Source organism: Schistocerca gregaria, chromosome 10 (assembly GCF_023897955.1).
Source record: "Schistocerca gregaria isolate iqSchGreg1 chromosome 10, iqSchGreg1.2, whole genome shotgun sequence".
Classification (NCBI taxonomy): domain Eukaryota; kingdom Metazoa; phylum Arthropoda; class Insecta; order Orthoptera; family Acrididae; genus Schistocerca; species Schistocerca gregaria.
The window spans coordinates 104,137,260-104,163,239 of NC_064929.1; the positions used below are offsets into that span (position 1 = coordinate 104,137,260).

At 27.0% G+C, this 25,980-nt stretch overlaps 1 protein-coding gene and 1 pseudogene across 3 annotated transcripts in view; both read right to left on the reverse strand.

Moving 5' to 3' along the window:
* The window catches only part of LOC126293624 (uncharacterized), a 201,222-nt gene extending 183,928 nt beyond the window's left edge, over positions 1-17,294 (reverse strand). For all 3 annotated transcript variants that reach the window (XR_007552322.1, XR_007552323.1, XM_049986905.1), the window contains exon 1: positions 16,175-17,294. Coding sequence is in view for 1 of the 3 variants with exons in the window: in XM_049986905.1 (XP_049842862.1) it covers positions 16,175-16,254 (80 nt within the window). In the remaining 2 variants the exon portion in view is untranslated. The remainder of the gene's footprint in view (positions 1-16,174) is intronic.
* Positions 1-25,980, reverse strand: part of LOC126293627 (uncharacterized) — a 72,454-nt pseudogene that overhangs the window by 21,673 nt on the left and 24,801 nt on the right.

Consider the following 25,980-nt stretch of genomic DNA (forward strand, 5'->3'; position numbering starts at 1 on the left):
ATTAATAAATTAACACCAGCAGTAACAAGAGTAGAAGAATGAACTAAAGCAGAAACAGGAGTAGGAGCTGCTATAGCAGCAGGAAGTCATGAAGAGAAAGGAATCTGAGCTCTCTTAGTTATAGCTGCTAAAACAATTAATATAGTAATGAGCTTTATTTCAAAAGAATTAGAAATAAAATCAAAATAATAAATATAATTTCAACCACCAAAATTTAACATTCATGCAATAGAAATTAAAATAGCAACATCACCAATACGATTAGAAAGTGCAGTTAATATACCAGCACTATAAGATTTTACATTTTGATAATAAATAACTAAACAATAAGAAACTAAACCTAAACCATCTCAACCTAATAAAATTCTAATTAAATTTGAACTAATAATTAAAAAACCTATAGAAAGAATAAATATTAAAACAATAATAATAAAACGATTTATATTCTTTTCACCAGATATATAATCCTCTCTATAATATATAACCAAAGAAGAAATATATATAACAAAAGAGATAAAAATAAGAGATATTCAATCCAAAATTAAAGTTATAACAACTGTAGAACCATTTAAATTGAAAAGCTCTCACTCAACAAAAACTCTATAATCAATTATTAAATAATACATACCTAAAATAAAAATTATAGTTCTCGAAAAAAACAAAGAAAAAAAACTCAAAGAACAAATAGAAAGTAAATTCACGGCCTAAGATGAAAAACTTCATATCATTGATTCCACAAAACAATATTTTTAATTAAAATACTTAAGCAAACTAAACAAAGAAATATTCACCCTTTAAACAGAGAATATTTAAAGGCAATCAATGTAAAAGTAAAAGATGATATTCACGAAAATAACCAAGAGAACAAGTATAAACACCAGAATAATAATTTCCATGCTGAGAATAAGAATATATATACAAAGTATAAACAGCTCTAAAAAAAGATAAAAAAATCAAAGCAAAGAATCTAAAAGAAGATCAAGATATAATTCTATTTAATAATCTAATTTCACCTACCAAATTTAAAGAAGGAGGAGCAGCCATATTTGATGATCTTAAAAGAAATCATCATAAAGCCATTCTTGGCATCAAATTAATTATACCCTTGTTAATTAATAATCTTCATCTACCTAAACGTTCATAAATAATATTAGATAAAGAAAATAAACCAGAAGAACATAAACCATGACCAACCATTAGAGAAAGAGAACCTACACAACCTCATCAATTCATAGTCATCAATCCACCAATAACCATTCTTATATGAGCAACAGAAGAATATGCAATTAAAGACTTTAAATCAACCTGACGAAAACAAATAAATCTTACAATAACACCCCCAGATAAACCCAAAGATAATCAAAAATAATTAAACTTTAAACCCAAATAAGAAATAACCTTTATAACACGAAAAATACCATAACCACCTAACTTTAATAAAACACCAGCAAGAATCATTCTACCTGAAATAGGGGCCTCTACATGAGCCTTAGGAAGTCATAAATGAACCAAAAACATAGGTATCTTAACTAAAAAAGCCAAAATTATAAATACATAAAACATAAAATAATAAGAACCAAAATCAACTAATAAAGGAAAATATAAAGTATTAGAAAAATCATAAACCTTAAATAAAACTAATAATAAAGGTAATCTAGCAACCAAAGAATAAAAAATTAAATAAACACCAGCCTGCAAACGCTCAGGTTGATAACCCCAACCCAAAATTAAAAGTAAAGTAGGAACTAATCTAGCCTCAAAAAAAATATAAAAAGAAAGAAGACATAATCTAGCAAATGAACAGTAAAGCATAATTATTAAAATCAAAACCATAAAAACAAAAAAATTAGAATGATATGAACTTAAATAAACTGAACCTCTAGCAGTGATTATTAAAGAACAAATCCAAAAACTAAGCAAAATTAAACTAAAAGAAAAATAATCAATACCAAAATAATATCTAATTATATTCAAATCAGCATATAAATAAACACAAATTATAAACACAAAACTCGACAGAAACATTAAAGAATGAACCAACCATCAATAATTATTAATAAATACTTTAACATAAAGATAAACCAAAAGAATTAAAAAAATCATTACCATGAGAACGAATTATTGAAACTAAAATAGAAAGACCTAAAGCACCCTTACAAACAGAAAAAACTAAAAAAATAACAGGAAAAAAATAATCATAATCAAACTCAATAAGAAAAACAATAACTAATATAAATAAAGAAAGAACAATATATTCTAATCTCAAAAGAACCATTAATAAATGTTTACGTTTAGATGAAAAAACATAAACACCAGCAAAATAAATCAATAAAGAAGTAAAAATAGAGAATATAAACATTAGTTTTAATAGTTTCAAAAAAAACGCCGGTCTTGTAAACCGGAAATAAGTCCAGCCCCCACTTTTAAAACTTCAGAGGTGGAAAAGCTTCCATCATCGGTCCCCAAAACCGATATTTTAAATGAACTAACCCCTGAAATGATCAAAATAATAATTATATCATTATCAAATGTAATAAATATTAATTTTATTACATTAAGACACCCAATATCAATAATGCTTTTTATTATCCTTCAAACCTTCCTAGTTGGATTAATAACAGGAACAATAATAAAAAAATACAGAAGTACGAGTATTAACAAGAGCATCAGGTGTTCTACACTCATGAGCAATTCCTGCATTAGGGGTTAGTTAAAATAAATGCAACGCCAGGTCGGTTAAATCAAGGAACATTCACAATAAATCGACCTGGATTATTCTTTGGACAATGCTCAGAAATCTGTGGAGCAAACCACAGATTTATACCAATTGTAATTGAAAGAACTTCAGTAAATTTATTTATTAAGTGATTATCTAAGATAATTTAAGGAGTTAGTTAAAATAAATAACATTAGAGTGTCAATCTAAAGTAACTAAAAAAATTAGTACACCTTGAAATTCATCAGATGACTGAAAGTAAGTAATGGTCTCTTAAACCACATAATAGTAAATTAACGACTACTTCTGATGGGGAAATTATATCCAAATCCCTCAAATATCCCCTCTTATATGATTCTCACTATTCATTATATTTTCAGCTACATTAATCTTGTTTAATCAAATAAACTTCTTCTCATTTAAACCTAACCTTATTAAAAGAGCAGAAAAAAGAACAATTGAAATAAAAAACTTAAATTGAAAATGATAACAAATCTATTCTCAACATTTGACCCATCAACTAACATCTTTAATTTATCATTAAATTGAACTAGAACATTTCTAGGACTATTATTAATCCCATCACTATTTTGACTTACACCATCACGAATTAACATTATCTGAAATAAACTAAATTTAACCTTACATAATGAATTTAAAACACTACTTGGACCAAAATCGTTTAATGGAACAACATTCATTTTCATCTCAATTCTTATTATAATATTATTTAACAATTTCATAGCATTATTCCCTTATATTTTTACTAGAACAAGACATTTAGCATTAACATTTGCAATTGCCCTACCTATATGACTAAGATTTATATTATTTGGATGAATTAACCATACTAATCATATATTTACACACCTTGTACCACAAGGTACACCGCCCGCATTAATATCATTTATAGCACTAATTGAAACAATTAGTAATGTTATTCGACCAGGTACATTAGCAGTACGGTTAGCAGCAAATATAATTGCAGGACACTTATTATTAACCTTATTAGGAAACACAGGACCATCTATAGCAATAAACTTAATTTCATTACTAATTATTGGACAAATACTACTATTAATTCTAGAATCAGCAGTAGCAATAAGTCAAGCCTATGTTTTCTCAATTCTAAGAACTCTATATTCTAGAGAAGTATATTAAACCTATGTTAACAACTCACTCAAACCACCCATTCCACTTAGTAGACTATAGACCTTGACCATTAACAGGAGCAATTGGAGCAATAGTCCTAGTATCAGGACTAGCAAAATGATTCCACCTATTTAATATTAACTTATTTATAATTGGATTTGGAATTACCCTACTAACCATAATTCAATGATGACGAGATGTAGTACGAGAAGGAACATATCAAGGATTACATACAGGATTTGTATCAATTGGATTACGATGAGGAATAATTTTATTTATTGCATCAGAGGTATTATTTTTCGTTTCTTTTTTTTTGAGCATTCTTTAGAAGAAGATTAGCACCAACAATTGAACTAGGAATACTATGACCTCCAATAGGATTTCAACCCTTTAACCATATACAAATTCCATTACTTAATACAGCTATTCTTTTAGCATCAGGAGTAACAGTAACATGAGCACATCATAGTTTAATGGAATCTAATCATACTCAAGCACTACAAGGATTATTCTTCACAGTGTTATTAGGACTATACTTTACAATACTCCAAGCATATGAATATTGAGAAGCACCTTTTACCATTGCAGATGCAGTTTATGGGTCAACATTCTTTGTTGCAACAGGATTCCATGGTTTACACGTAATTATTGGAACAATCTTTTTATCAACATGTCTACCTCGACACTCAATAAATCAATTCTCACCAAGACACCACTTTGGATTTGAAGCAGCAGCATGATACTGACACTTCGTAGACGTAGTATGATTATTCTTATATATCTCTATTTATTGATGAGGTAGATAATTGTTTTTCTAGTATAAATAGTACATTTGACTTCCAATCAGAAAGCTTGATATAAATCAAGAAAAACAATTCTAATTCTATCCACAAGAGTTTTCATTAGATTTATTATTCCAATAATTGTTATAATCCTGGCAACAACACTATCAAAAAAATTAATTAATGATCGAGAAAAAAGATCACCATTTGAATGTGGGTTTGATCCAAAAAGATCAGCACGAATACCATTCTCACTACGATTCTTCCTAATCGCAGTAATCTTTTTAATTTTTGATGTAGAAATTGCACTAATTCTACCAATTGTAATTATTTTTAAAACATCAGACATTATAATCTGAACAGTATCAACAATATTTTTTATTCTAGTTCTACTAGGTGGACTATACCATGAATGAAATCAAGGAGCATTACAATGAGCAGAATAAAGGGTTGTAGTTAAACGTAACATTTGGGTTGCATTCAAAAAGTATTGATAATATCAATCAACCTTAAATAGAATAAGAAGCGAAATATTGCAGTCAGTTTCGACCTGGAAGATTGGTATATACTACCCTTATTCTTATTAATTGAAGCCAAAAAGAGATGTATTACTGTTAATAATATAATTGAACTATAATAGTTCCAATTAAGGAAATGTAAAGCCAATATGAAAGCTGCTAACTTTTTATATTAACGGTTAAACTCCATTAACATTTCTAAAATTTATATAGTTTAAATAAAACATTACATTTTCACTGTAAAAATAATATATCTATATTTATAAATACCTAAAAGTAAAAATACTTCCTTAACATCTTCAGTGTCACGCTCTAATTATAAGCTATTTAAATAAACGAAAAATAATATTACCAAAATAAATATTCAAAAAATAAAAGTTAAAAGATAAATCCCGAAATTAGAATCATATCAACCTTGAATATAACCAATTAAATAAATAAATAATCTATATAAACCTTGACCACCAAGTAATTCACCCCAACCATAATCAAATGACTTAGATGAATAATAACCTATTTTTAAAGGAATATATCTAATAAACTTAGTTGAAAGAAAAGGTATAAATCAAATAGAACCAGCAAATCTGACAAAAGAAAGTATACTTAAAGAAAATAAATTATGAGCAAAATCAAAATTAGAAATAAGATAACCTAAATAAGCACCTAAAATAACAACTGTAATAGTTAAAAACTTTAAATAATACGGTAAAGCAATCACATGAGGAATAGGAAAAATTAATCAAGATAAAAGACTACCACCAAAAACAGCAACAAACAATAGACCAATTATTCCAAATGAAATATAATAACCCTTATCATCAAAAGAAAATCTAGAATAAAAATTATTATCACCAGATATTGAATAATAAAACAAACGAAAAGAATAAGAAGCAGTTAAACCAGTAGAAAAAAAATAAAGAAAAAAATTAAACAATTAATTCATCTTAAACAAACCATCTCAAGAATTAAATCCTTTGAATAAAATCCCGCTAAAAAAGGTATTCCACACAAAGATAAACTAGAAACATTAAAACAAACTGAAGTTAAAGGTATGAAATTAACAATTGATCCTATAAAACGAATATCCTGAGAATCCTTCAAATTATGAATTATTGAACCTGCACATATAAATAATAATGCCTTAAATAAAGCATGAGCCAATAAATGAAAAAATGCAAGCTTTGGATAACCCATAGCCAAAATTCTTATTATTAAACCAAGTTGTCTTAAAGTAGAAAGAGCAATAATCTTCTTCAAATCAAATTCAAAATTAGCGCCCAATCCAGCCATAAATATAGTTATACAACCAATTAAAAGTAAAAAACAACCACAATTATAAGTATCTAATATTGGTCTAAAACGAATTAATAAATTAACACCAGCAGTAACAAGAGTAGAAGAATGAACTAAAGCAGAAACAGGAGTAGGAGCTGCTATAGCAGCAGGAAGTCATGAAGAGAAAGGAATCTGAGCTCTCTTAGTTATAGCTGCTAAAACAATTAATATAGAAATGAGCTTTATTTCAAAAGAATTAGAAATAAAATCATAATAATAAATATAATTTCAACCACCAAAATTTAACATTCATGCAATAGAAATTAAAATAGCAACATCACCAATACGATTAGAAAGTGCAGTTAATATACCAGCACTATAAGATTTTACATTTTGATAATAAATAACTAAACAATAAGAAACTAAACCTAAACCATCTCAACCTAATAAAATTCTAATTAAATTAGGACTAATAATTAAAAAACCTATAGAAAGAATAAATATTAAAATAATAATAATAAAACGATTTATATTCTTTTCACCAGATATATAATCCTCTCTATAATAAATAACCAAAGAAGAAATATATATAACAAAAGATATAAAAATAAGAGATATTCAATCCAAAATTAAAGTTATAACAACTATAGAACCATTTAAATTGAAAAGCTCTCACTCAACAAAAACTCTATAATCAATTATTAAATAATAGATACCTAAAATAAAAATTATAGTTCTCGAAAAAAACAAAGAAAAAAAAACTCAAAGAACAAATAGAAAATAAATTCACAGCCTAAGATGAAAAACTTCATATCATTGATTCCACAAAACAATATTTTTAATTAAAATACTTAAGCAAACTAAACAAAGAAATATTCACCCTTTAAACAGAGAGTATTTAAAGGCAATCAATGTAAAAGTAAAAGATGATATTCACGAAAATAACCAAGAGAACAAGTATAAACACCAGAATAATAATTTCCATGCTGAGAATAAGAATATATATACAAAGTATAAACAGCTCTAAAAAAAGATAAAAAAATCAAAGCAAAGAATCTAAAAGAAGATCAAGATATAATTCTATTTAATAATCTAATTTCACCTACCAAATTTAAAGAAGGAGGAGCAGCCATATTTGATGATCTTAAAAGAAATCATCATAAAGCCATTCTTGGCATCAAATTAATTATACCCTTGTTAATTAATAATCTTTGTCTACCTAAACGTTCATAAATAATATTAGATAAACAAAATAAACCAGAAGAACATAAACCATGACCAACCATTAGAGAAAGAGAACCTACACAACCTCATCAATTCATAGTCATCAATCCACCAATAACCATTCTTATATGAGCAACAGAAGAATATGCAATTAAAGACTTTAAATCAACCTGACGAAAACAAATAAATCTTACAATAACACCCCCAGATAAACCCAAAGATAATCAAAAATAATTAAACTTTAAACCCAAATAAGAAATAACCTTTATAACACAAAAAATACCATAACCACCTAACTTTAATAAAACACCAGCAAGAATCATTCTACCTGAAATAGGGGCCTCTACATGAGCCTTAGGAAGTCATAAATGAACCAAAAACATAGGTATCTTAACTAAAAAAGCCAAAATTATAAATACATAAAACATAAAATAATAAGAACCAAAATCAACTAATAAAGGAAAATATAAAGCATTAGAAAAATCATAAACCTTACATAAAACTAATAATAAAGGTAATCTAGCAACCAAAGTATAAAAAATTAAATAAACACCAGCCTGCAAACGCTCAGGTTGATAACCCCAACCCAAAATTAAAAGTAAAGTAGGAACTAATCTAGCCTCAAAAAAAATATAAAAAGAAAGAAGACTTAATCTAGCAAATTAACAGTAAGCATAATTATTAAAATCAAAACCATAAAAACAAAAAAATTAGAATGATATGAACTTAAATAAACTGAACCTCTAGCAGTGATTATGAAAGAACAAATCCAAATACTAAGCAAAATTAAACTAAAAGAAAAATAATCAATACCAAAATAATATCTAATTATATTCAAATCAGCATATGAATAAACACAAATTATAAACACAAAACTCGACAGAAACATTAAAGAATGAACCAACCATCAACAATTATTTAATAAACAAAGAGGGATCAAAAAAATAGTTATAAATAAATACTTTAACATTAAGATAAACCAAAAGAATTTAAAAAATCCTTACCATGAGAACGAATTATTGAAACTAAAATAGAAAGACCTAAAGCACCCTCACAAACAGAAAAAACTAAAAAAATAACAGGAAAAAAATAATCATAATCAAACTCAATAAGAAAAACAATAACTAATATAAATAAAGAAAGAACAATATATTCTAATCTCAAAAGAACCATTAATAAATGTTTACGTTTAGAAGAAAAAACATAAACACCAGCAAAATAAATCAATAAAGAAGTAAAAATAGAGAATATAACATTAGTTTTAATAGTTTAAAAAAAACGCCGGTATTGTAAACCGGAAATAAGTCCAGCCCCCACTTTTAAAACTTCAGAGGTGGAAAAGCTTCCATCATCGGTCCCCAAAACCGATATTTTAAATAAACTAACCCCTGAAATGATCAAAATAATAATTATATCATTATCAAATGTAATAAATATTAATTTTATTAAATTAAGACACCCAATATCAATAATGCTTTTTATTATCCTTCAAACCTTCCTAGTTGGATTAATAACAGGAACAATAATAGAAAGATATTGATTATCATATATTTTATTTTTAACATTTCTTGGTGGTACGCTAGTATTATTTATTTACATTACAAGAATTGCATCAAACGAAATATTTCAGCCTAAATCAATTACTATAATTATTACATTATTAATGTGAGTATTTATCATATCAATATTAATTATTCTAGATATATCTATATTTATAGACTTTTTCAAAAACACCCAAACTATAACTATTGGTAATTCAATCAATTATCAAGAAATAACAATATTTTTAGAAAAATTATATAACAGACCAACATTCATTATTACAATAATAATAATAATTTATTTATTTTTAGCACTACTAGCAGTTGTTAAAATCACTAATATTAATCAGGGACCTATGCGTAAAATAAGATAATTACTAATGAATAAACCCTTACGATTAAGACATCCTTTAATTAAAATTATTAATAACTCTTTAATTGACTTACCTGCCCCAACAAATATTTCATTTTGATTAAATTTTGGATCCCTATTAGGGTTATGTTTGGTAATTCAAATCGTAACTGGACTATTTTTAGCTATACATTATACATCAAATATTGATATAGCATTCAGTAGTGTAGTACACATCTGCCGAGACGTAAATAATGGTTGAATTATCCGAACCTTATATGCAAATGGAGCATCTATATTTTTTATTTGTATTTACTTACATGTAGGACGGGGAATTTACTACGGATCTTATATATATATATATACATACCTGAATAATTGGTACAGTGATTTTATTTTTAGTTATAGCAACTGCATTTATAGGATATGTCTTACCCTGAGGCAAAATATCTTTTTGAGGTGCAACAGTAATTACTAATTTATTATCAGCAATCCCATACTTAGGAACAGATTTAGTCCAATGAGTATGAGGAGGATTCGCTGTTGATAATGCAACATTAAATCGATTCTTCACATTCCATTTTGTATTACCATTTATTATTGCTGCTGTAGCAGCAATTCATTTATTTTTTCTTCACCAAACAGGATCTAATAATCCTCTTGGACTAAATGGAGATATTGAAAAAATTCCATTCCATCCATACTTTACCTTTAAGGATTCTATTACATTTGTAATAATAACATCATTATTAATTATACTATGTTTAATCAATCCTTACCTATTAGGAGATCCAGATAACTTTGTACCTGCCAACCCATTAGTAACACCAGTTCACATTCAACCAGAGTGATATTTCCTATTTGCATATGCAATTCTACGATCTATCCCTAATAAATTAGGAGGTGTTATTGCATTATATTTATCAATTAGAATCTTAATAAATTTACCATTGTATAATAAAACACCATTCCGAGGCATTCAATTATACCCTATTAATCAAATTTTATTCTGAATTATAGTAGTTGTATGCTTACTAACGTGAATTGGTAAACGACCTGTTGAAGAACCTTATATTATAACAGGTCAAATCTTAACAATTATCTACTTTACATATTTCTTAATTAATGTCCTTGTCTCAAACGCATGAGATAAATAAATTAAGGAATAAAGTTAATTAGCTTAGGAAAAGCATATATTTTGAAAACATAAAATTAGAAGTTTAACTCTTCTATTAACTTTTCTCAAAAAATTTCACTAAACAAATGAGATAAATAAAATCTTTAAACCAACAAAGAAAATAAAAAAATTCAAAGATAAAGGTAAAAAACTTTTTCAAGCAAAGTACATAAATTTTTCATAACGAAACCATGGTAATGTACCACGAACCCAAATAAAACCAAAAGATATAATTTGAATTAGAAGATCAACCAGCAATTATAACAGTATAAACACCTAATCTAGTACAACATAAAAAAAATAAAAATCCATAAGAAAAAGAACATATATAAGTTAAATAAGGAAAAATTACTCAAACGGCTAAAGAAATCATTAAATTAAAAACAGAGGGAAAATAATAAAGTAGGTAATTAGATATAATAGGAATTGGCTGCTCCTTACAAATTAACTTAATAGCATCTCTAAATGGCTGAGGAATTCCAACAAAATCTACCTTATTTGGACCCTTTCGAATCTGAATATAACCTAAAACCTTACGCTCTAATAAAGTTAAAAAGGCAACACTAATTAAAACACAAATAACCAATAAAAGAAAATTCAAAATAAATATAAATAAATCATAAAGTATCAATACTATTTGTAGAAAAAAATCTACATAAATGAATTCTAAGTTCAACACATTAATCTGTCAAAATAGTAAATAAATTAATATTAATCAATATAACAAAAAATATTTTAACCATATGGTCCTTTCGTACTAATATGGATTAATAATCTTAGGATAGAAACCGACCTGGCTCACGCCGGTCTGAACTCAGATCATGTAAGAATTTAAAGGTCGAACAGACCTAATCATTGGGCTCCTGCACCCAAAATATTTCTTAATCCAACATCGAGGTCGCAATCTGCTTTGTCGATATGAGCTCTCAAAAACAATTACGCTGTTATCCCTAAGGTAACTTAATCTTATGATCATAAATTATGGATCAAAATAACAAACATAAATAAATGATATAATAATGAAGAGTTTATCTATTCTTCATGTCACCCCAACAAAACATCATCATTAAATATAGAAAGACAAACAAAAAACTATATAAAAGTAAAATGTCAAGCTCTATAGGGTCTTCTCGTCCTAAAGAAGAATTTAAGCCTTTTGACTCAAAAGTTAAATTCAAAAATTTATTAAGAGACAGTTGATTTCTCGTCAAGCCATTCATTCCAGCCACTAATTAAGAGACTAATGATTATGCTACCTTTGCACGGTCAAAATACCGCGGCTCTTTAAAAATACGCTCAGTGAGCAGGCCAGACCTCAAATTATAAACAAGAGGAGATGTTTTTGATAAACAGGCGGAAATCAATTTTGCCTAGTTCCTTATAATAAGTTCACAAGGTAAAAATTTCATACAAATAAATATACTAATTCTGTCATTATTACAAAAATTTTAAAATTAAATTAATAATCTTAATAAAAAACCAAAAATATTTATAAAATCAAAATAAAAAATAATGAACTAAAACGTAATCTTAAAGATAGCTGGTTTGAAGCTTACTATTATATTTCTATAAAATAAATTATAGGTTATTAACTTCAAAGCTTATCCCTTAAAGAATAAATAAGTTAATATTTTTACTTAAAAAATTAAATAATTAAATTTTTTCTTAAGAAACTAGATATCTTGGGAAACGATTAACATCTCATTTCTATAAATAATTTAATAATAATTATGATACATTAAGTATAAATTATTTATAAATCAACCCAAATCGAGACAAGTAAAATAAATACTAAAATTTTGATAAACCCTGATACAAAAGGTACAATAAATAAAATCTACTTAATTTAAAATAATATTTCATAAAACACTTACATTACCAATACACTATAATTTAAAAAATCAATTCTATAAAATATACTAAGACAAAAATACTATAAAATTATATATATTAAATAATTAAATAAACAAAAAATAAATATAATAAAACAAATAATCAAGATATCCTGATTTGCACAGAAAAATTTTCAGTGTAAATGAAACACTTTACTAATAAGTTATATCTTGAAACTCTTCCTAGATACACTTTCCAGTACATCTACTATGTTACGACTTATCTCATCTAAATTGAAGCAACTTTAAAATAGAATAGAATAATCAATAATGATAGCGACGGCGATGTGTACACATCTCAGAGCCAATATCAGTTAATTTAAATAAATTAAATTACTATCAAATCCACCTTCATTAACAGTATTTCACTATCAAATCCGTTATAAACAAAAATCTATTGTAACCCACCTCCTCTTAACTATAAGCTGCACCTTGACCTGAAATATTTTATAATTATAAATCTTGAGAATTATAACTCTAAAAAGATTCTCTGATAACGGAGATATACAAACAAATAAATTAAGTAGAGTAAATCGTGTATTATCAATCATGGGGTAGGTTCCTCTGAATGGAATGAGATACCGCCAAATTCTTTGGGTTTAAAGACCTTAACTAATAGTACCCTGGTAAATATAATTAACATTTAAAATAATAGGGTATCTAATCCTAGTTTATTATTTAAATTTCACAGATTCATAAAAAGGGCCACAAATAAATTTTAACATTTAACCTTACAAATTTATATTTCAACCCTAATAGTATAAACAACTGTTTTAACCAATAATATTCACTTGTATCAATCGTATAACCGCGGCTGCTGGCACGAATTATGCCGATACTAAATCAATTGCTAAATCCAAAATCACTTGATAATTAAATCAAATTACTGCAAAAAGAACATTTAGTCTAACAAAACTTACATATAATACAAAGAAAAAGTGAATAAACAAGCAAGAATAAAACTTTAAAAAAAAAATAATAAATTTTTAAAGTTATTAAATCAGGAAAAAATAAAAGATTCAAATATTTAACGAAAAAAAAGAAAAAACCACAAACATTAACAAAAAAAAAAGAAACGCTCCCCTGTATGACCACAACAACTTCTCTATTATATATAATTAAAGATTAATTGGGACATGTATAGCAATAAATGTATTATATTCTTTCTTATTTAATCTTTCTTTTCACTAATAAATAAAGAAAGATAAAATAATATAATAAATATATTTTATACAATTATGTAATTTAATATAATATGTTATTAATATGAATTCTTTATTTTATTAAGTTAACATACTTATATATTAGTTAAATAATCTAATTATAGATAATTTATGTTAATTATATCATTATAATTAACATAATTATTTATATTATTATTATATTTTATATTAAAATTAATAATTTTATTTATTATATCCAATTATAATAATATTATTAAATATTAAATTACATATTATTATATATATTATATTATAATAACCTATTTTAAGCTAAGAACATACTTAGCTATAATCCTAGGTAAATGAATGTACTATAATAATCAATTAATAATAATAAGATGAAGTTATAATCTTTTAATTTTAATTAAATGAAATATATTAATATAAATTATTTATTATATATATATAAAAAAATAAAAGGAGCAGGATAAATTAATTCTAATTAAACAAAATAATACATAAAAGAATTTCAAAAAAAAACTTACGATTTATATATTAAATAAATGAAGTGCCTGATTAAAGGGTTACCTTGATAGGGTAAATAAAGTAAATATAATTACCTTCATTAAAATTACATAAGATAGAATTAAACTACCTCCTTTAGTATCAAAAACTAACGTGCATCATACACCTTAATGTAGAAAGGTAAGCTAAACAAGTTCATACCCCATTTATAGAGGTATCAATCCTCTCCTTTTTAATGACCAACAACTCTACAAAACTTCTCTTCCTATCAACATTAATGATAGGAACGATCCTGTCCATTTCATCAAATTCCTGATTTGGGGTTTGAATAGGACTTGAGATCAACTTACTTTCATTTATTCCGCTCCTAACAAGAAATAAAAATATCATAATAAACGAATCATCAATTAAATATTTTATTGTCCAAGCAATAGCATCGACAATATTATTATTTTCAATTTTAATGATTCAAATAAAATATCACATGGGATGGGAAACAGAATTTATCCCATCAATAATAATTAGATCTAGACTATTATTAAAGATTGGAGCTGCACCTTTCCATTTCTGGTTTCCAGAAGTTATAGGAGCATCAAGATGAAATAATTGTTTAACATTAATAACATGACAAAAAATCGCCCCAATAATGGTCTTATCCTATTGTATTCAATTAAGAACTTTTATTTGAACAATTATTATCTTAAGAATTATTATTGGGGCAATAGGAGGTTTAAATCAAACATCCTTACGACAACTTTTAGCATATTCATCAATCAGACATCTAGGTTGAATAATTAGATCATTAACAGTCAGAGAAAACATCTGAGAAGTATACTTCATTATTTACTCACTATTAAGATTAATTATAGTTTTATTATTTAAGCAAATAAATTTATTTTTCATAAATCAAATTTATTCAGCCAGAAATATAAAAACCGAAATTAAATTCATAATATTCTTATCTTTATTATCTTTAGGTGGACTACCACCATTCCTTGGATTCTTACCAAAATGAATTGTAATACAATCGTTAATAGAAAACAATATAACAACTATTAATACTATTATAGTTGTATTAACTACAATTACACTCTACTACTATATACGTATTAGATTCTCAGCTCTAATTATATCATACACAGAAAATTTGTGATCTATAAAGATAAAGTCCCAAAAATCAAGAATCATTCTTCCTATAACAGTAATAATTTCAACAATAGGATTGATTTCAACATCAACCTTAATTTCATTATACTAAGGACTTAAGTTAATCAAACTAATAACCTTCAAAGTTCTAATTAAAAGAATAATCTTTTAGGCCTTAGTAAAATTTTACACCTCTAGAATTGCAGTCTAGAATCATAACTGAATATAAGACCTAAATATGATAAGAGAGAAAACATCTCATAAGTAGATTTACAGTCTACCACCTAAAATTCAGCCATCTTACTGCAAAAATGATTATTCTCAACAATCCATAAGGACATTGGTACTTTATATTTTCTATTTGGAGCATGAGCAGGAATAGTAGGAACATCAATAAGAATACTTATTCGTGCTGAACTTGGTCAACCCGGATCTCTAATTGGGGATGACCAATTTTATAATGTTATTATTACAGCTCACGCATTTGTAATAATTTTCTTTATAGTAATACCTATTATAATAGGTGGATTTGGTAATTGACTTGTTCCACTAATAATTGGTGCACCAGATATAGCATTTCCACGAATAAATAATATAAGTTTTTGATTACTACCACCTTCACTAACCCTTCTTCTTACATCTTCTATAGTAGATAATGGTGCTGGTACAGGATGAACAGTTTACCCTCCTCTAGCAGGAGCTATTGCACACGTGGGTGCATCTGTAGATCTAGCTATTTTTTCACTACACTTAGCAGGTGTATCATCTATTCTTGGTGCAGTAAATTTCATTACAACAGCAATTAATATACGATCAGAAAGTATAACTTTAGATCAAACACCTTTATTTGTATGATCAGTAGCTATTACAGCATTACTTCTCCTTCTTTCACTTCCAGTTTTAGCAGGAGCTATTACTATATTATTAAGAGATCGAAATTTAAATACATCATTCTTTGACCCTGCAGGAGGGGGTGACCCAATTCTATATCAACATCTATTTTGATTCTTTGGACACCCAGAAGTTTATATTTTAATTCTTCCGGGGTTCGGAATTATTTCACATATTGTATGTCAAGAAAGAGGAAAAATTGAATCATTTGGAACATTAGGTATAATTTATGCTATACTATCAATTGGACTAATAGGATTTATTGTATGAGCACATCATATATTTACAGTAGGAATGGATGTTGACACACGAGCATATTTTACATCAGCAACAATAATTATTGCTGTACCTACAGGAATTAAGGTATTTAGATCATTAGCTACATTATATGGAACTAAATTCAAGTTCAATCCACCATTATTATGAGCTCTAGGATTTATTTTCCTATTTACAACTGGTGGATTAACAGGATTAGTATTAGCAAATTCATCACTTGATATTGTATTACATGGTACATATTATGTAGTAGCCCACTTTCATTATGTATTATCTATAGGAGCAGTATTTGCAATTATAGGAGGTGTCATTCAATGATATCCACTATTTACAGGATTAACTATAAATAATACATGATTAAAAATCCAATTTACAATTATATTCATTGGAGTAAACTTAACATTCTTTCCTCAACACTTCCTAGGATTAGCAGGAATACCTCGACGATACTCAGACTACCCAGACACATATACATCATGAAACGTAGTATCAAGAATTGGGTCTACAATTTCTATTGTAGGAATCATTATATTCATTGTAATTATATGAGAAAGAATGGTTACAAACCGAGCAATTATATTTAGAGCTAACATAAGAAGATCAACAGAATGACTACAAAATAACCCTCCTGCAGAACATAGTTACTCAGAATTACCATTAATCTCTAGATTCTAATATGGCAGATTAGTGCAGTAGATTTAAGCTCTACAAATAAAGGTTTGACCTTTTATTAGAAAATATTTATTAATGGCAACATGATCAAATTTATCTCTTCAAGATGGAGCTTCACCATTAATGGAACAATTATCATTCTTTCATGATCATACTATGGTTGTATTATTATTAATTACAGTAATTGTAGGTTATGCCTTAAGTTATATATTATTTATTGCCTATACTAACCGTAATATACTTCATGGACATTTAATTGAAACAATCTGAACAGCTTTACCAGCAATTACATTAATTTTTATTGCCCTTCCATCATTACGACTATTATATTTACTTGATGATTCAGTAGATGCAATAATCACAATTAAAACCATTGGACGACAATGATATTGAAGATATGAATATTCAGACTTCATAGACGTAGAATTTGACACTTATATAACACCAGAACAAGACCTAGAAAATGATGGATTTCGACTGCTAGATGTAGATAACCGAACAATCCTACCAATAAATACAGAAGTACGAGTATTAACAAGAGCATCAGATGTTCTACACTCATGAGCAGTTCCTGCATTAGGGGTTAGTTAAAATAAATGCAACGCCAGGTCGGTTAAATCAAGGAACATTCACAATAAATCGACCTGGATTATTCTTTGGACAATGCTCAGAAATCTGTGGAGCAAACCACAGATTTATACCAATTGTAATTGAAAGAACTTCAGTAAATTTATTTATTAAGTGATTATCTAAGATAATTTACGGAGTTAGTTAAAATAAATAACATTAGAGTGTCAATCTAAAGTAACTAAAAAATTAGTACACCTTGAAATTCATCAGTTGACTGAAAGTAAGTAATGGTCTCTTAAACCAAATAATAGTAAATTAACGACTACTTCTGATGGGGAAATTATATCCAAATTCCTCAAATATCCCCTCTTATATGATTCTCACTATTCATTATATTTTCAGCTACATTAATCTTGTTTAATCAAATAAACTTCTTCTCATTTAAACCTAACCTTATTAAAAGAGCAGAAAAAGGAACAATTGAAATAAAAAACTTAAATTGAAAATGATAACAAATCTATTCTCAACATTTGACCCATCAACTAACATCTTTAATTTATCATTAAATTGAACTAGAACATTTCTAGGACTATTATTAATCCCATCACTATTTTGACTTACACCATCACGAATTAACATTATCTGAAATAAACTAAATTTAACCTTACATAATGAATTTAAAACACTACTTGGACCAAAATCATTTAATGGAACAACATTCATTTTCATCTCAATTCTTATTATAATATTATTTAACAATTTCATAGGATTATTCCCTTATATTTTTACTAGAACAAGACATTTAGCATTAACATTTGCAATTGCCCTACCTATATGACTAAGATTTATATTATTTGGATGAATTAACCATACTAATCATATATTTACACACCTTGTACCACAAGGTACACCGCCCGCATTAATATCATTTATAGTACTAATTGAAACAATTAGTAATGTTATTCGACCAGGTACATTAGCAGTACGGTTAGCAGCAAATATAATTGCAGGACACTTATTATTAACCTTATTAGGAAACACAGGACCATCTACAGCAATAAACTTAATCTCATTACTAATTATTGGACAAATACTTCTATTAATTCTAGAATCAGCAGTAGCAATAATTCAAGCCTATGTTTTCTCAATTCTAAGAACTCTATATTCTAGAGAAGTATATTAAACCTATGTTAACAACTAACTCAAACCACCCATTCCAACTAGTAGACTATAGACCTTGACCATTAACAGGAGCAATTGGAGCAATAGTCCTAGTATCAGGACTAGCAAAATGATTCCACCTATTTAATATTAACTTATTTATAATTGTATTTGGAATTACCCTACTAACCATAATTCAATGATGACGAGATGTAGTACGAGAAGGAACATATCAAGGATTACATACAGGATTTGTATCAATTGGATTACGATGAGGAATAATTTTATTTATTGCATCAGAGGTATTATTTTTCGTTTCTTTTTTTGAGCATTCTTTAGAAGAAGATTAGCACCAACAATTGAACTAGGAATACTATGACCTCCAATAGGAATTCAACCCTTTAACCCTATACAAATTCCATTACTTAATACAGCTATTCTTTTAGCATCAGGAGTAACAGTAACACGAGCACATCATAGTTTAATGGAATCTAATCATACTCAAGCACTACAAGGATTATTCTTCACAGTGTTATTAGGACTATACTTTACAACACTCCAAGCATATGAATATTGAGAAGCACCTTTTACGATTGCAGATGCAGTTTATGGGTCAACATTCTTCGTTGCAACAGGATTCCATGGTTTACACGTAATTATTGGAACAATCTTTTTATCAACATGTCTACTTCGACACTCAATAAATCAATTCTCACCAAGACACCACTTTGGATTTGAAGCAGCAGCATGATACTGACACTTCGTAGATGTAGTATGATTATTCTTATATATCTCTATTTATTGATGAGGTAGATAATTGTTTTTCTAGTATAAATAGTACATTTGACTTCCAATCAGAAAGCTTGATATAAATCAAGAAAAACAATTCTAATTCTATCCACAAGAGTTTTCATTAGATTTATTATTCCAATAATTGTTATAATCCTGGCAACAACACTATCAAAAAAATTAATTAATGATCGAGAAAAAAGATCACCATTTGAATGTGGGTTTGATCCAAAAAGATCAGCACAAATACCATTCTCACTACGATTCTTCCTAATCGCAGTATCTAATAAACTTAGTTGAAAGAAAAGGTATAAATCATATAGAACCAGCAAATCTGACAAAAGAAAGTATACTTAAAGAAAATAAATTATGAGAAAAATCAAAATTAGAAATAAGATAACCTAAATAAGCACCTGAAATAACAACTATAATAGTTAAAATCTTTAAATAATAAGGTAAAGCAATCACATGAGGAATAGGAAAAATTAATCAAGATAAAAGACTACCACCAAAAACAGCAACAAACAATAGACCAATTATTCCAAATGAAATATAATAACCCTTATCATCAAAAGAAAATCTAGAATAAAAATTATTATCACCAGATATTGAATAATAAAACAAACGAAAAGAATAAGAAGCAGTTAAACCAGTAGAAAAAAAATAAAGAAAAAAATTAAACAATTAATTCATCTTATACAAACCATCTCAAGAATTAAATCCTTTGAATAAAATCCCGCTAAAAAAGGTATTCCACACAAAGATAAACTAGAAACATTAAAACAAACTGAAGTTAAAGGTATGAAATTAACAATTGATCCTATAAAACGAATATCCTGAGAATCCTTCAAATTATGAAATATTGAACCTGCACATATAAATAATAATGCCTTAAATAAAGCATGAGCCAATAAATGAAAAAATGCAAGCTTTGGAAAACCCATAGCCAAAATTCTTATTATTAAACCAAGTTGTCTTAAAGTAGAAAGAGCAATAATCTTCTTCAAATCAAATTCAAAATTAGCGCCCAATCCAGCCATAAATATAGTTATACAACCAATTAAAAGTAAAAATCAACCACAATTATAAGTATCTAATATTGGTCTAAAACGAATTAATAAATTAACACCAGCAGTAACAAGAGTAGAAGAATGAACTAAAGCAGAAACAGGAGTAGGAGCTGCTATAGCAGCAGGAAGTCATGAAGAGAAAGGAATCTGAGCTCTCTTAGTTATAGCTGCTAAAACAATTAATATAGTAATGAGCTTTATTTCAAAAGAATTAGAAATAAAATCATAATAATAAATATAATTTCAACCACCAAAATTTAACATTCATGCAATAGAAATTAAAATAGCAACATCACCAATACGATTAGAAAGTGCAGTTAATATACCAGCACTATAAGATTTTACATTTTGATAATAAATAACTAAACAATAAGAAACTAAACCTAAACCATCTCAACCTAATAAAATTCTAATTAAATTAGGACTAATAATTAAAAAACCTATAGAAAGAATAAATATTAAAAAATATTAACCAAAGAAGAAATATATATAACAAAAGATATAAAAATAAGAGATATTCAATCCAAAATTAAAGTTATAACAACTATAGAACCATTTAAATTGAAAAGCTCTCACTCAACAAAAACTCTATAATCAATTATTAAATAATAAATACCTAAAATAAAAATTATAGTTCTCGAAAAAAACAAAGAAAAAAAACTCAAAGAACAAATAGAAAATAAATTCACGGCCTCAGATGAAAAACTTCATATCATTGATTCCACAAAACAATATTTTTAATTAAAATACTTAAGCAAACTAAACAAAGAAATATTCACCCTTTAAACAGAGAATATTTAAAGGCAATCAATGTAAAAGTAAAAGATGATATTCACGAAAATAACCAAGAGAACAAGTATAAACACCAGAATAATAATTTCCATGCTGAGAATAAGAATATATATACAAAGTATAAACAGCTCTAAAAAAAGATAAAAAAATCAAAGCAAAGAATCTAAAAGAAGATCAAGATATAATTCTATTTAATAATCTAATTTCACCTACCAAATTTAAAGAAGGAGGAGCAGCCATATTTGATGATCTTAAAAGAAATCATTATAAAGCCATTCTTGGCATCAAATTAATTATACCCTTGTTAATTAATAATCTTCGTCTACCTAAACGTTCATAAATAATATTAGATAAACAAAATAAACCCGAAGAACATAAACCATGACCAACCATTAGAGAAAGAGAACCTACACAACCTCATCAATTCATAGTCATCAATCCACCAATAACCATTCTTATATGAGCAACAGAAGAATATGCAATTAAAGACTTTAAATCAACCTGACGAAAACAAATAAATCTTACAATAACACCCCCAGATAAACCCAAAGATAATCAAAAATAATTAAACTTTAAACCCAAATAAGAAATAACCTTTATAACACGAAAAATACCATAACCACCTAACTTTAATAAAACACCAGCAAGAATCATTCTACCTGAAATAGGGGCCTCTACATGAGTCTTAGGAAGTCATAAATGAACCAAAAACATAGGTATCTTAACTAAAAAAGCCAAAATTATAAATACATAAAACATAAAATAATAAGAACCAAAATCAACTAATAAAGGAAAATATAAAGCATTAGAAAAATCATAAACCTTACATAAAACTAATAATAAAGGTAATCTAGCAACCAAAGTATAAAAAATTAAATAAACACCAGCCTGCAAACGCTCAGGTTGATAACCCCAACCCAAAATTAAAAGTAAAGTAGGAACTACTCTAGCCTCAAAAAAAATATAAAAAGAAAGAAGACATAATCTAGCAAATGAACAGTAAAGCATAATTATTAAAATGAAAACCAAAAAACAAAAAAATTAGAATGATATGAACTTAAATAAACTGAACCTCTAGCAGTGATTATTAAAGAACAAATCCAAAATCTAAGCAAAATTAAACTAAAAGAAAAATAATCAATACCAAAATAATATATCTAATTATATTCAAATCAGCATATGAATAAACACAAATTATAAACACAAAACTCGACAGAAACATTAAAGAATGAACCAACCATCAATAATTATTTAATAAACAAAGAGGGATCAAAAAATAGTTATAAATAAATACTTTAACATAAAGATAAACCAAAAGAATTACAAAAAATAATTACCATGAGAACGAATTATTTTAACTAAAATAGAAAGACCTAAAGCACCCTCACAAACAGAAAAAACTAAAAAAATAACAGGAAAAAAATAATCATAATCAAACTAAATAAGAAAAACAATAACTAATATAAATAAAGAAAGAACAATATATTCTAATCTCAAAAGAACCATTAATAAATGTTTACGTTTAGAAGAAAAAACATAAACACCAGCAAAATAAATCAATAAAGAAGTAAAAATAGAGAATATAAACATTAGTTTTAATAGTTTAAAAAAAACGCCGGTCTTGTAAACCGGAAATAAGTCCAGCCCCCACTTTTAAAACTTCAGAGGTGGAAAAGCTTCCATCATCGGTCCCCAAAACCGATAATTTAAATAAACTAACCCCTGAAATGATCAAAATAATAATTATATCATTATCAAATGTAATAAATATTAATTTTATTAAATTAAGACACCCGATATCAATAATGCTTTTTATTATCCTTCAAACCTTCCTAGTTGGATTAATAACAGGAACAATAATAGAAAGATATTGATTATCATATATTTTATTTTTAACATTTCTTGGTGGTATACTAGTATTATTTATTTACATTACAAGAATTGCATCAAACGAAATATTTCAGCCTAAATCAATTACTATAATTATTATTAATTAATAATGTGAGTATTTATCATATCAATATTAATTATTCTAGATATATCTATATTTATAGACTTTTTCAAAAACACCAAAACTATAAAAATTGATAATTCAATCAATTATCAAGAAATAACAATATTTTTAGAAAAATTATATAACAGACCAACATTCACTATTACAATAATAATAATAATTTATTTATTTTTAGCACTACTAGCAGTTGTTAAAATCACTAATATTAATCAGGGACCTATTCGTAAAATAAGATAATTACTAATGAATAAACCCTTACGATTAAGACATCCTTTAATTAAAATTATTAATAACTCTTTAATTGACTTACCTGCCCCAACAAATATTTCATTTTGTTTAAATTTTGGATCCCTATTAGGGTTATGTTTGGTAATTCAAATCGTAACTGGACTATTTTTAGCTATACATTATACATGAAATATTGAAATAGCATTCAGTAGTGTAGTACACATCTGCCGAGACGTAAATAATGGTTGAATTATCCGAACCTTACATGCAAATCTATATTTTTTATTTGTATTTACTTACATGTAGGACGGGGAATTTACTACGGATCTTATATATATATATATACATACCTGAATAATTGGTACAGTGATTTTATTTTTAGTTATAGCAACTGCATTTATAGGATATGTCTTACCCTGAGGCCAAATATCTTTTTGAGGTGCAACAGTAATTACTAATTTATTATCAGCAATCCCATACTTAGGAACAGATTTAGTCCAATGAGTATGAGGAGGATTCGCTGTTGATAATGCAACATTAAATCGATTCTTCACATTCCATTTTGTATTACCATTTATTATTGCTGCTATAGCAGCAATTCATTTATTTTTTCTTCACCAAACAGGATCTAATAATCCTCTTGGACTAAATGGAGATATTGAAAAAATTCCATTCCATCCATACTTTACCTTTAAGGATTCTATTACATTTGTAATAATAACATCATTATTAATTATACTATGTTTAATCAATCCTTACCTATTAGGAGATCCAGATAACTTTGTACCTGCCAACCCATTAGTAACACCAGTTCACATTCAACCAGAGTGATATTTCCTATTTGCATATGCAATTCTACGATCTATCCCTAATAAATTAGGAGGTGTTATTGCATTATTTTTATCAATTAGAATCTTAATAATTTTACCATTTTATAATAAAACACCATTCCGAGGCATTCAATTTTACCCTATTAATCAAATTTTATTCTGAATTATAGTAGTTGTTGTATGCTTACTAACGTGAATTGGTAAACGACCTGTTGAAGAACCTTATATTATAACAGGTCAAATCTTAACAATTATCTACTTTACATATTTCTTAATTAATGTCCATGTCGCAAACGCATGAGATAAATTAATTAAGGAATAAAGTTAATTAGCTTAGGAAAAGCATATGTTTTGAAAACATAAAATTAGAAGTTTAACTCTTCTATTAACTTTTCTCAAAAAATTTCACTAAACAAATGAGATAAATAAAATCTTTAAACCAACAAAGAAAATAAAAAAATTCAAAGATAAAGGTAAAAAACTTTTTCAAGCTAAGTACATTAATTTATCATAACGGAACCGTGGTAATGTTCCACGAACCCAAATAAAACCAAAAGATATAATAGCAAGCTTAATAAAAAATATAAAAGAATAAAAATCACCACCTAAAAAAATTAAAGCCAATAATATTCTTATGAAGACAATTCTAGTATATTCAGCTAAAAAAATTAAAGTAAAACCACCCGCACCGTACTCAAAATTAAATCCTGAAACTAACTCAGATTCCCCTTCAGCAAAATCAAAAGGAGTACGATTAGTTTCAGCTAAACGAGAAGCAAAACAAGCTAAAGCTAAAGGAAAAGAAATAATAATAAATCAACAAAGGAAATTGACGGAGATTCGAATTGTGAAATGATTTGGGTGAAGGTCACGGTTAAAGCAGGCTCAGACATGGTAATTGGATGTCTCTATAGGCCCCCTGGCTCAGCAGCTGTTGTGGCTCAGCACCTGAAGAATAATTTGGAAAATATTTCGAGTAGATTTCCCCACCATGTTATAGTTCTGGGTGGAGATTTTAATTTGCCGGATATAGACTGGGAGACTCAAACGTTCATAACGGGTGGCAGGGACAAAGAATCCAGTGAAATATTTTTAAGTGCTTTATCTGAAAACTACCTTGAGCAGTTAAACAGAAAACCGACTCGTGGCGATAATATATTAGACCTTCTGGTGACAAACAGACCCGAACTATTTGAATCAGTTAATGCAGAACAGGGAATCAGC